At 40.8% G+C, this 14276-nt stretch overlaps 1 protein-coding gene across 1 annotated transcript; it reads right to left on the bottom strand.

Moving 5' to 3' along the window:
• Nucleotides 1–3496: 3496 nt before the first annotated feature.
• LOC142248880 (olfactory receptor 6M1-like) lies at nt 3497–4435 on the bottom strand. Its single transcript, XM_075320303.1, has one exon. It carries the CDS (start codon nt 4433–4435, stop codon nt 3497–3499), a length of 939 nt encoding a protein of 312 aa, XP_075176418.1.
• Between the last annotated feature and the right edge of the window lie 9841 nt (nt 4436–14276).

The following is a 14276-nucleotide window of genomic DNA, read 5'->3' on the forward strand; positions in this document are numbered from 1 at the left end:
ACAGGCCCTCATGCACGTCTCTATGCAGGGACAACGTGGAGCCTCCCAATTTTTGGCTGCCCTGCCAAAGGGCTATACTACAATAGACCCACTTCCTTACAATAGGCACTTCAGGTTTACAGGCCCTCATGCACGTCTCTATCCAGGGACAACGTGGAGCCTCACAATTTTTGGCTGCCCTGCCAAAGGGCTATAGTACAATAGACCCACTTCCTTACAATAGGCACTTCAGGTTTACAGGCCCTCATGCACGTCTCTATGCAGGGACAACGTGGAGCCTCCCAATTTTTGGCTGCCCTGCCAAAGGGCTATACTACAATAGACCCACTTCCTTACAATAGGCACTTCAGGTTTACAGGCCCTCATGCACGTCTCTATCCAGGGACAACGTGGAGCCTCCCAATTTTTGGCTGCCCTGCCTAAGGGCTACACTACAATAGACCCACTTCCTTACAATGGGCACTTCAGGTTTACAGGCCCTCATGCACGTCTGTATGCAGGGGCATTGGTGAACCTCACAATTTTGGACTGCCCTGGCAAAGGAAATTACTACAAAGACTCACTTCCTCAAAATGGGCACATTAGACTCAGAGGCCTTTATGTACGTCTCTTCTCAGGGACATCGGAGTGCCACACAATGTTTTACGTAAAATCTTTCATGTATTAATCTCAAAAAGTAACATACATTAGCTCTATCTCACTATTGGGTATGTGCCCTTAACATTTCCGCCATGAATATTCATTTTGGTGTCATTTTGGAAGGTTTTCTGGTGAGTCCGTAAAAATGGCGTAAAACGCGGACAAAATTGTTCACAGCTGTGACGTTTGAGTGATAAATGCTTCAAGGGGTCTTCCCCATGCTGTTGCCATGTCATTTGAGCACTCTTCTGAGACTTTTGTGCCATTTTTAGGGTTTCTACATGCCGCCGGGGGTCATTTCACAAAAATACTCGGGTCTCCCATAGGATAACATTGGGCTCGGTGCTCGGGCCGAGTACACAAGTATCTTGGGATGCTCGGCCCGAGCCTCGAGCACCCGAACTTTTTGGTACTCGCTCATCACTACGGATAACCCCTTTAAAAATGAAGACATACTATAGTGACTGGTGTAGGCCTGTCCCTCCCAGAAGCCTGGTACTATCCACAAGACATAAGTTTCAAACCCATATTGGAGTTTCAACATTCTAAATCCTTTCAGGCAGACAGTTGTACAGTACCATCAGTTGCCCCACTCCCCATAGGGTGTTAAAACAGAAGGGAAATACGGCCCATGCAACACACTGAATGTAGCCTGGCATTTAAATGTTAACAATGAAAACATGCTTGACAGTAAGGGGTAGGCCTCTTCCTCACAGAAGCCTCGAGCACCCGAGCTTTTTAGTACTCGCTCATCACTAAAAAACAATATCAAAGAACAATAGATGACCTTAGACACAATCGCCATGTAAGCAAAAACCACATAGGAAGCAGGTACCAATAATATCCTTAGTTCACACCACACGATACCTATACTTATATAGTTCATATATCATATGGTAAAAAATCTTGTGAAAAACCACAATGATGTCATAGACGAGTAATAAATCAATTATTATAGAGGAAGGCAAAAGGCCGTATGTGGTGATGGGGCCCCTGGACGAAGGCGTTGCCGAAACGCGCGTAGGGCGTGTTTGGACTTGGTTGACCTCCTTTACGTGCAGGTAATTATATTATCATTATCCTTTTAACCTTATCTTTTGGAGACTTGTGAGGGTCGGCTACCACTGACACCTAGTGGTTGGTCTAACCATATGCTATCTCTTTGTTAGTTATACAAACCTTTATCTATGGGTTACTGACACCTAGTGGTTGGATTGATTATATGTCATAATCCATCACCACATACGTCCTTTTGCCTTCCTCTATAATAATTGATTTATTACTCCTCTATGACATCATTGTGGTTTTGCACAAGATTTTTTACCATATGATATATGAACTATATAAGTATAGGTATCGTGTGGTGTGAACTAAGGATATTATTGGTACCTGCTTCCTATGTGGTTTTTTCTTACATGGCGATTGTGTCTAAGGTCATCTATTGTTCTTTGATATTGTGTTTATATTGCACCTTGTGGTGTCTATCTCCCCGACCTTATCAATAAAAAATGTGTTTGTAATGCACAGGACGTTTTCTTTTTTCTTTTTTCTACTGGAGGAATAACTGCAGATCATTGCCCATTCAAATAAATGAAGCTAATCTGCAGTTCTCAAGAGCAGTCACTTAACAGCATGGCGGAGCAAAGATGTTTTGCTCTAAAGGCACCTTTGGACACTGCAACATCGCTAACGATATCGCTGTAAAGTCACCGGTTTTATGACGTAATAGCGACCTCCCCAGCGACATTGCAGTGTGTGAAACGCATCAGCGTCCTGGCCCCCTCCGTGAAGTCGCTGATCACTACACATCTCTCAGGAACATTTTTTGGTCCTTTGTTTACGGCTGCGCAGCAAGCATCATTGTGTTTGATACCGCTACAACGACTTCTTTAGCGACTTCCCTTTCAAATAGCTGCTTTGAGAAATCCCCAACGACCAGCTAGGTTGTTCTGCAGGTCCGCATCGCTGCTGCGTCGTTGAACAGGTTTGCCTGTTTCACAGCTCACCAGAGACTTTCCAGTGATCCCGGCCAGGTCAGGATCGCGGGTGGGATCGCTAAAAAGTCTCAGTGTGTAAAGTGGCCTTTACACACTGTTTACATCTGTTTAACATCGTGTTATTGATACCGGTGTTGTAAAAAAATCCTTTTAAAAGTAGCTTTAAGATAGAAAGTAGTTTTCTTATATAATATTTGTGACTTTGTTCAAATATGTCTCTAATTTCAGTTCTTTTTAAAATTATTTCTATTACTTAGCTTTATACATAGGATAAATATTACAATGAAAAGCATGATCGGGAATTTCAAAGCAAAGTTTTATTGCAATCCATATTGTAATACATTGCAAATATTGTAATATGTAAGAAAATTGTATATTAGTATCAAGAAATTCTTATAATCATTGATTAGATTTAATTTCTTATTGGAAATTTGATTCATATTTGTGTACAAAGAGGTCTTTCCAAAATTAGTCTGAGCAGCAGAGGAGGCAAAAAGCAAAAAAGCATCAAATGGAATATTGCATAAAATAATATAAAATCAATAAAATGGCATTTAACACTAGAAGTCCCAGAGAGGGGTCATTTAACATTCTACCTTTGGAACCCAGAGAAGGATCAAATGAATTTTAGCTAACATCCTATAATCACCGTCTTTTGTTCTGTAATTAAGGCCATTACTGTCGCACCACAGGAGGTTGTTGTTTTCCATTGAGTTTAGGCATTTATGTTCTAGTTAGTTCTATTCAGTGTATTGTATTTGTCATTTGACCCTCTTTCGGGACTTCAGGGGGGAGTTCGAAATTTCTGGGACTTCTAGTGTTAAACTGATTTGGCTAAAAACCCAGTCAATGTTCTAGTCCTATTCAGCTGGCCATTTTTTTATTTTACTAAATGTCTTCATCATAGATACCTGCATACTCTCGTTCCTCAAGCTAAAAATAAATGGGCTAAGAACTGGGGTGATGAATATTGTTAAAATACTTACGAGTTTATTTATTTCTAAATAGTAGGCTCCCTTTGGAACAACATAAATAACTATTGTTCCGCCATAACCAAGCACAACTAGAAAGAGATGAGAAATGCAAGTAGAAAAAGTTTTGCGCCGGCCTGTGACAGATGGTATTCTGCAGATTGTAATGGTAATGATGATGTACGTCCAAACAGTTATGAAGAAAGAGCCCAATATTACAATGGTGAACATGAAAGAATCAAATAAGTGCAGAAGGGCAGAGTCTGCGCAGGCAAGTTTCATGAGCGGAGAAGAATCACAGAAAAAGTGATTAATAGTATTTTCTTTGCAATACGGCAAAGATGCTTTAATGTATGCAGGTACTATGACAATTAGAAATCCTCCAATCCAAGATGCTATAGACAGAGAAAAGCATGTTCTCCAGTTCATGATGTGCACATACTGAAATGGCTTACATATAGCAATATACCTATCATATGACATCCCAGCAAGTAATATAAAGTCTGTTGTTCCTAGGGCAAAATACATGTAACACTGAACAAAACAACCCACAAAAGAGATGCTCTTTTTACATGACAATAAAGTGCTCAGGACCTTAGGTATTACCACCGTTGAAATATTCATTTCAAGAAATGAAATATTTGCAAGAAAAAAATACATTGGCAGGTGAAGATGTACATCGTAGAATGTTAAGAGTATTATAGCTAGATTGCCCATATCTATAACAATGTAAATGACTAAAAATAAAATAAAAAGTGAAATTTCTAAGGGAAAAAATGAAGGGAAAGCAACAAAAATAAACTCATTCACAGTGGTGTAATTTACCATATTGCCTAGATGAAGTAAACACAGCATTGATTAGAACAATATTTTAAAAATATTTTTAATAATAAATTCTAAAAAATAAAGTAGTTTAACCCCTTCACAACCAATGACGTACCTATACGTCATTTGTTGTCTATGGCCCTTTAATACAGGCTCATGCAGCAAGCCTACATTATTCCCTGCACATGTCTGCTGACCTGATCAGAAAATATGTGCAGGTCACAGGCGTGGGTGGATCTCCAATCCAACTGTGACTATTAACCAGTTAGGATGCCCTGTCAAACTCTCACAGCGCGATCTAACACAAACCGACAGGGATCATGCCATTCCACGCCACCATCGGCACTCCCATAATACAATCACAGGGTGCAGATGGGTTTCCATGAAAGCGGGAGGTCAGCTGATGACCACTGTGTTTGCCATGGTCTGCCAGCATTCATAGGAGAACAGCATTTCTACTGGTCAGAGGGATGCTGAAGCACCGCTCTGATCAGCAGAAACGATCGGACAGTGCAGGCTTCAAGTCCCCTAAAAAGACTAAAAAAAAGTAAAAAAAAAAGTTTTAAAGAATATGAACCCCCCAAAAAAACTAAAAGTTCAAATCCCCCCCTTTTTGACCACTGAAAATAAAACAATAACAAAATGAAAAAATACATATATTTGGTATTACCGCTTTCAGAAATGCCCGATCTATCAAAATATAAAATCAATTAATCTGATCAATAACGGTTGTAGCAATAAAAAAAATTAAAAAGCCATAATTACATTTTTTTTGGTTGCCACAAGATTATATTAAAATGCAACAGCAAGCGATCAAAACATCGCATCTACCCAAAAATGATAAAATCTAAAAAAATCAGCTCAAGACGCAAAAAATAAGCAATCACCGAGACCGAGAATCCGAAAAATACACTACAGGTCTCGAGAAATGGTGACAAAAGTGCAGTTCTTTTTTTTTAACCTCTTAAATAAAAATAAAATGATATATTTTTGCTATTTATGAACTCTTACTGACCTGGAGAAGTTTTACCATATAGTAAACAGAGTAACTAAAACACCTAAAAAATTGTTGTGTAACTCTTTTGCAATTTCACGGGCTTGGAATTTTTTCCATGTTCCCATATAATATTCGGCAGAATGAATGGAGTCAAAAGTACAACTGGCTTCTCAAAAAACAAGCCCTTGTATGGCTATATTGACGGAAATATGAAAATGTTACGGCTTTTTGAAAAAGGGAGAAAAAAATGAAAAATCAGAAAATCGCTCAGAGGTGAATGGGTTAAATTAGAAACAGAAAATTTAGGGAAAAACATTCACTTAAAAAAGATAATAATAATAATAATAATAATAATAATAATAATAACACCCACTTACAAACACTGTCAATTGAGTCCTTAATGTCCCTGTATTGATATTTATAGGATTTCTAACAGGTACAGTATATATCACTAGGTGTAGGGGAGAAAAAAGATTTTTGTAGCTTCAAGGAATAAAATAATTTGCAACATCCTAAAGACCACATCCATATTAGTGTCATGGCTATAAGCTGTATGTAAGATACTAAAATAACAAATAAGAAAATGATTGTATTTTACATATTAATCGCATGTTGTGTAGATGGGGTTTTTTGTTTTGCTTGAGTGAAAAAGTCGGAGATAACCAGAAATATTTAAACGTCTTAATGTAGATATGTCCATTGAATTTCCTCTTTGTCATATTGTCATAATAGAGAGATTTAAATGGCAATTGCCAAGTATTTATATATATATTATATCGTTCAATTGCTCAAGAGACTTTCTATTCCAAATCACCTGATAATACAGAACTGTACTAAGTCTCTTAAGACATTGCATTCTCATAACAAAAAAAGCCTAATAATATCACAAAATATGAACAAGCTAGCATTTCTCATTGTCAAAAGTGGACACCTTTTACTCAGTTTTTTCCTGCTACTTTTTTTTTTGTAAACTTGCCTTATGGTTCTAGAGATATGGGCGTTTATTTGAGCTATTTTTGCAGTCTTGGCTAAGGGGGTGTTGTTCACAGGATAATAATAAAAAGCAGCCTATAGAAAATCTGGTAAGTCATTCCCCCTTATGAAGAATGCAAAAATTACACTAAATAAAAAGGCTCTATATCTCTGGAACCACATGGCAGGTTAAAAAAAAAACCTAGAATATTTAGGGGACACGTGGGAACAAAATAAGAGCAAAAATTGGCCACTTTTGGCAAGATGAAAGGTTATCTTTAAGAAAAATGTGAATATAAGCCATTATGAAGCATTATGTAAAGTAATATTGAGTCAACTCCCAAGGAAGCCACTGATGCTGATGTAACGTGTGGGACTTTTTCCCCACTCTCCATCCATCTTATCTAGGGTTCAAACCATTTAGGTCAAATACTCATTTCTGTTTCAGTATTTTTTTATTTCTTTTTCATATTATTCATTTTCTTATTAAGAATCTTGACTGAATTGTCATCCTTCAGTTCTAGAACAAATCGGCCGGCAGAGGATTATTTCGCTGAATTTCAGCACTGGTCTGTGGACACTCAGTGGAACAACCCTAAATTTCCCAAAAAATGTTTTCAGGCCGTATCCAAGTGGATAAAGGAGACATTGGTGATGTACAAAATACTCCCTTCTCTTAAGTATGCCCTGTCTCTTGTAATCTGTATTGATCGCTATTTCCGACAGACATCTCATACTATCTTGATACTCTCTGGGAGGGGCTTTTTGTTCCAACATTACCTCCAGAGGCCTCACCCGAGCTTATGCAACTTGGATGGATGTCACATGAGTGGCTAAACTCCTCTACTCTTAAAGAGGAGAATTTTGCTTTAATTGGGGAAAAAGGAACACTTTCTTAGCAACTGTCCCTTGGTGCCCCCCAACAATCGGAAGTTGTAAACTTTTAGACCCAGGTGGATTGGAGATTACAACTTGGGTCTATGTATTTGCTCCACCACATTGTCACAGTGTATAATTAGAGAAGTAGAAAAATTGTATCTTCAGCTCACCTGCCGCCCGGACTGCTCAGCCTTGCGGGTGCCTAGGATCCTTCGGTCTATCCCAACCGGTAACCAGTACGTAAAGAAAAGGAGGACGATCCGGCACAACTTCTCCTTGTATTAAAACATCTAAGACTTTATTAAGACATGGTTAAAAACATCGTGGAGACCAAAAACCCACTTAGATGGTAAAAGTAAAGGTCATGATAGCTTAACGCGTTTCGGACTATTATTAAAAACAAAAAAAGTCCTTAATCATAAGTGTCTCATGAACACTGCAAAGCTACTGAAATAGTCTAGTCTACTGAGTGGAGAGGAAAGAGGAGGAGGAGTATGTTAATTACAACCAAGGAGACAGGTGAGTATCCGAACCTATAATACCTTCCCTTGATTCCATTCATAAGATTGATAAATAGAATTTAGTCATACATAATAAAAATAAAAATATATAAATAATAAACATGAAGATGGAATCAAGCTTGTCTCCTGTTAGTCGGTCCAATATGCCATGATACTCCCAGATATAAAAATTCATCTGTTTTGAGGAATTCGTGAATGTGCATCCATATGTATGTGATCAACCTACAATAAAAATCCGTTCAATATTAGGCACATATAAGTATGTCTGTATATTAAAGGTAAACAAAAAACCTCTTTGCTGTTTATTTCATAAATCCAATAAGTATAGAAAAAAATATTTCACTATGATATTTTATATATTTTTCGTATAGGTGGATAATATTAGAGATAAAAGATGCTGCAGCTTAATGGAAAAATGTGCATGGACGATTTAATAGGCATATATATATGTAAATATATATATGTACAAACACCTTCTCAAAAAATACATAAGCATAAAATCCATAAGTTATTAGTCATACTTAAATTGATAAAATAAATAGAAACAGGGTTTTTCATTTACCTTTAATATATGGACATATTTAAGTATGACTAATATCTTATGGATTTTATGCTTATGTATTTTTTGAGAAGGTGTTTGTACATATATATATTTACATATATTCATGAGACACTTATGATTAAGGACTTTTTTTGTTTTTAATAATAGTCCGAAACGCGTTAAGCTATCATGACCTTTACTTTTACCATCTAAGTGGGTTTTTGGTCTCCACGATGTTTTTAACCATGTCTTAATAAAGTCTTGGATGTTTTAATACAAGGAGAAGTTGTGCCGGATCGTCCTCCTTTTCTTTACGTCACAGTGTATAATACCTGCCAGGGTTAAAGTAAGGGGCCAATGTGTCCCTATAAACATCTTTCTAGATAGTGGTCCTGGGGCAAACATAATTGGCAAATAGTTTGTTCACTCCTCTGGTTTAAAGGTGAATGAGTTATCTAGTCCAGTCAGCACTTTTGCCATTGACTCGTCACCTCTTCCCAAAGGGATCTTTATGGAGTGTGTACACGGCTTAGAACTCCACATAGGAGTGCTCCATTCAGAGCTCATATTGTGTTATGTACTTAAAGATCTTTCTGCACAAATAGTGTTAGGCTTCCCATGGTTTGCATTAACCTCTTCACGACACATGACGTACTGGGTACGTCATGGATTGTCTGAGGTTAATCCCCGATGACTGCTGCGGGCAGACAGCAGCGATAGCTGCACATGTCAACTGATTTGAACAGCTGACATGTGCGGCTATCAAGCACGAGTGGATCCGCGCTCCACTCCTGCCTGTTAACCCCTTGCATCTTGCTGTCAAAATCTGACAGCGAGATGTAGCTGCGCGCCACGGTAAGCATTCACTTACTCGGTGCCATCAGAAGTCACGTGATGGGATCACATGGATCCGATGGTTGTCATGGTAGTAGAGGGTCATGTGATGACTCCTGTAGCGATCATGAGTAACTTCCTCTTACACCTGGCAGACCGCCGTGTGTAATAGGAAAGCTGCTTTTCTGTAGATCTCAACTGTGTAGCTGTGATCTGGAGAAATGGAAGACTGCTGATCCTTATAGTCCCCTAAGGCAGAGGTTCCCAACTCCAGTCCTCAAGGCACACCAACAGTGCATGTTTTCAGGATTTCCTTAGTATTGCACAGGTGATAATTTAATCACCTGCAAAGGTGCTGAATCCAACACCCATGCAATGCTAAAGAAATCCTGAAAACATGCACTGTTGGTGTACCTTGAGGACTGGAGTTGGGAACATCTGCCCTAAGGGATTAATAAAATAAAAAGTTTTGAAAAATAAAAAACCTAAATGTTCAAATCACCCTCACTCAGCCATTCAAAACTAAAGGGTTTAAAAACTAAAAAATACACACACATTTGGTATTGCCGAGTTCAGAAATGCCCGTTCTATCAAAATATAAAATCAATTAATCTGATCGGTAAACAGTAGAGTTGAGCGCGGTTCGTGGTTCGTGGTTCTCCAGTTCGCGGCTCGAGTGATTTTGGGGCATGTTCTAGATCGAACTAGAACTCGAGCTTTTTGCAAAAGCTTGATAGTTCTAGAAACGTTCGAGAACGGTTCTAGCAGCCAAAAAACAGCTAAATCCTAGCTTGGTTTCTGCTGTAATAGTGTAAGTCACTCTGTGAATCAAACTATTATCACATTTCAGTGTATAGTGTGCGTGAACAGCGCCTTCAGATCACTGCTGTTTCTATAATGGCGATCGCCATTTTTTTTTTTTTTTTTCTTGTCTTCCTTCCCTAAGCGCGCGCGTCTTGTGGGGCGGGCCAGCATGTCAGCCAATCACAGACACACACACACCTAAGTGGACTTTGAGCCAGAGAAGCAACGGCATGTGTGATAGGATCTGCATGTCACATGTCCCTGCATTATAAAACCGGACATTTTCTTCACGAACGCCATTATCTGCCTTCTGCGTCTTTGGTGTCAGACATCAGTGTCGCAGCTCCGTCCTCCTGAGTCCTATAGCCGATACAGCTGTATGCGCTGCATACACAGCGTTAGACAGCTTAGGGAGAGCACATTCTAGCAGTCCTTTTAAGGGCTCAAAGCGGCAGGGTCAGAGAGCCATAGGTGACAGGTCCTGCAAACAGCAACAGCGTCTGTGTAGCCCAGGTCAGGGATTTCCTCCCTGCATTTCACCATTAGGAGGGAATAGAAAGGCAGGCTTCCATTCCTCTACCCAGAGCACCACAATCCTGCCACTGTACCCTCTTGTCCTCTGCACACTCCAACTCATTCTAAGTAAGCCATTATACTAGCAAACATTCAGTGTACCTAGTGGCATCCTATACGTGGCTATTGGACTTTGCTATAGTCCCACTAGTGCAAAGACATTTGCAGAGCACGTCTGCCTGCATTGCACACTACAACTTTTTTAAACTAAGCAATTTTACTAGCAAACACTCAGTGTACCTAGTGGCATCCTATACGTGGCTATTGGACTTTGCTATAGTCCCACTAGTGCCAAGACATTTGCAGCACGTCTGCCTGCGTTGCACACTCCAACTAATTATAACTAAGCCATTATACTAGCACACACTCAGTGTACCTAGTGGCATCCTATACGTGGCTATTGGACTTTGCTATAGTCCTACTAGTGCCAAGACATTTGCAGAGCGCATCTGCCTGCGTTGCACACTCCAACTAATTATAACTAAGCCATTATACTAGCACACACTCAGTGAACCTAGTGGCATCCTATACGTGGATATTGGACTTTGCTATAGTCCCACTAGTGCCAAGACATTTGCAGCACGTCTGCCTGCGTTGCACACTCCAACTAATTATAACTAAGCCATTATACTAGCACACACTCAGTGTACCTAGTGGCATCCTATACGTGGCTATTGGACTTTGCTATAGTCCCACTAGTGCCAAGACATTTGCAGCACGTCTGCCTGCGTTGCACACTCCAACTAATTATAACTAAGCCATTATACTAGCACACACTCAGTGTACCTAGTGGCATCCTATACGTGGCTATTGGACTTTGCTATAGTCCCACTAGTGCCAAGACATTTGCAGCACGTCTGCCTGCGTTGCACACTCCAACTAATTATAACTAAGCCATTATACTAGCACACACTCAGTCTACCTAGTGGCATCCTATACGTGGCTATTGGACTTTGCTATAGTCCCACTAGTGCCAAGACATTTGCAGCACGTCTGCCTGCGTTGCACACTCCAACTAATTATAACTAAGCCATTATACTAGCACACACTCAGTCTACCTAGTGGCATCCTATACGTGGCTATTGGACTTTGCTATAGTCCCACTAGTGCCAAGACATTTGCAGCACGTCTGCCTGCGTTGCACACTCCAACTAATTATAACTAAGCCATTATACTAGCACACACTCAGTGTACCTAGTGGCATCCTATACGTGGCTATTGGACTTTGCTATAGTCCCACTAGTGCCAAGACATTTGCAGCACGTCTGCCTGCGTTGCACACTCCAACTAATTATAACTAAGCCATTATACTAGCACACACTCAGTGTACCTAGTGGCATCCTATACGTGGCTATTGGACTTTGCTATAGTCCCACTAGTGCCAAGACATTTGCAGCACGTCTGCCTGCGTTGCACACTCCAACTAATTATAACTAAGCCATTATACTAGCACACACTCAGTGTACCTAGTGGCATCCTATACGTGGCTATTGGACTTTGCTATAGTCCCACTAGTGCCAAGACATTTGCAGCACGTCTGCCTGCGTTGCACACTCCAACTAATTATAACTAAGCCATTATACTAGCACACACTCAGTGAACCTAGTGGCATCCTATACGTGGCTATTGGACTTTGCTATAGTCCCACTAGTGCCAAGACATTTGCAGCACGTCTGCCTGCGTTGCACACTCCAACTAATTATAACTAAGCCATTATACTAGCACACACTCAGTGTACCTAGTGGCATCCTATACGTGGCTATTGGACTTTGCTATAGTCCTACTAGTGCCAAGACATTTGCAGAGCGCATCTGCCTGCGTTGCACACTCCAACTAATTATAACTAAGCCATTATACTAGCACACACTCAGTGAACCTAGTGGCATCCTATACGTGGCTATTGGACTTTGCTATAGTCCCACTAGTGCCAAGACATTTGCAGCACGTCTGCCTGCGTTGCACACTCCAACTAATTATAACTAAGCCATTATACTAGCACACACTCAGTGTACCTAGTGGCATCCTATATGTGGCTATTGGACTTTGCTATAGTCCCACTAGTGCCAAGACATTTGCAGCACGTCTGCCTGCGTTGCACACTCCAACTAATTATAACTAAGCCATTATACTAGCACACACTCAGTGTACCTAGTGGCATCCTATACGTGGCTATTGGACTTTGCTATAGTCCCACTAGTGCCAAGACATTTGCAGCACGTCTGCCTGCGTTGCACACTCCAACTAATTATAACTAAGTTACATTGTCAGGGATATTTATTCTTTATTATTCTGCTGTTAATAAAGCTAGACCACCACTGCAATCTTCACCACCTCTCAATTTTTACTACCACATTTTCAGTCCACAATCTTGTCGCAATCAACATGAGTGGCAAAATGACAGATGCTGGTGGAAAGGGGAAGAGGCGTGGTGGAAAAGGCAAAAAATGTTTTGTCAGTGGGGAAGGTGCCAAAGCTCCATTATCATCTGCTGAAGATAGACCATCTACTAGCAAAAGTAAGATGTCTACTACTTATTGTGGACAATCCGATGTGCTCCCTTTTTTACGGACACGAACAAGAGGAACAAAGGTAGATGATGGGCAAAAAAGGAAAATGCTTGAATGGATCTCAAGTGGTCCAACAAGTGCCCTCTCAGCCACTTCAAGTACCGCATCCAAAAAACACCATTCCTCTGAGTTGTCATCCCAATCACACTTGATTTCTCCCAGCTCTGAAGTCTCCATCAGCCCTGCACAGTATGGTGGAACTGAGATGGCTGAGTCTGCAGAGCTGTTCAGTCACACTATAGCCTGGGAATCAGAGGTCTGCTCCCAAGCTACAGTGAGTACAGAACAGGAAATGGTCTGCAGTGATGCCCAGAACCTTTGTGACTCAGATTCAGGCCGTGAGGACCAAGTTTCTGAGCATAATGTTGACCCTTTGTCACAAACTGTAACACCTGTGGTTATAGACAATGAGGAACATACTGATGAAGATGAGACGCAGATACCCGATTGGGATGACAACTTAAATATTCGGTCAGGGCAAGAAGAGGCTCGGTCTGAGGGGGAGGGGAGTGCGAACACAACAATTGATGATGACGTTCTAGATCCCACCTACTGTCAACCCCCAGTCAGGCACTCGAGGAGGTCAACAGAGGCGGTGGAGGAGGATGCAACCGACGACGAAGTTACCTTGCGCCTTCCTGGACAGAGTCGGAGCACTGGTAGCACGTCTACAACTGCATCCTCAGCCACCACTCTGCCTATGAGCATTATTCGGGGTGGATCAACAGGTCGCATGGCCTCTAAGCCTTGCCTAGCCTGGGCCTTTTTTCACATCGAAAAAGATCGCCCAACTCATGTGATATGTAACATTTGTCATGATTCTGTTAGTAGAGGTCAAAACCTCAGCAGTTTGACAACTTCTTCCATGAATCGTCACATGAATAAATATCATAAATCCCGGTGGGAAGCTCACCGTGCTGCAATGCCGGCTAGCGGAGCGAACCATCCACCGCCCGCCCCTTCCAGTGCATCCGCGCACTCTTCATCTTCTAGGACTGTGGGGACAGCTGTCACACCTGTTTTTCCACGCAAAACTTCCACCACTGTAACCGCAACAGGCAGTTTGCTTGTAAGGTCGTCAGTTGGTTTGGAAGGGGAAACAAGTGAGTGTGTACAGCTCTCTCAGACATCGATAGCACCAACGTTGGATGAAGGC

This window comes from Anomaloglossus baeobatrachus, chromosome 1 (genome assembly GCF_048569485.1).
Source record: "Anomaloglossus baeobatrachus isolate aAnoBae1 chromosome 1, aAnoBae1.hap1, whole genome shotgun sequence".
NCBI classification, from domain to species: domain Eukaryota; kingdom Metazoa; phylum Chordata; class Amphibia; order Anura; family Aromobatidae; genus Anomaloglossus; species Anomaloglossus baeobatrachus.

What these genes read in the sequence shown, in the direction of transcription:
- LOC142248880 (XM_075320303.1), bottom strand. Translation starts at nt 4,435, where the DNA reads ATGGTAAATTACACCACTGTGAATGAGTTTATTTTTGTTGCTTTCCCT.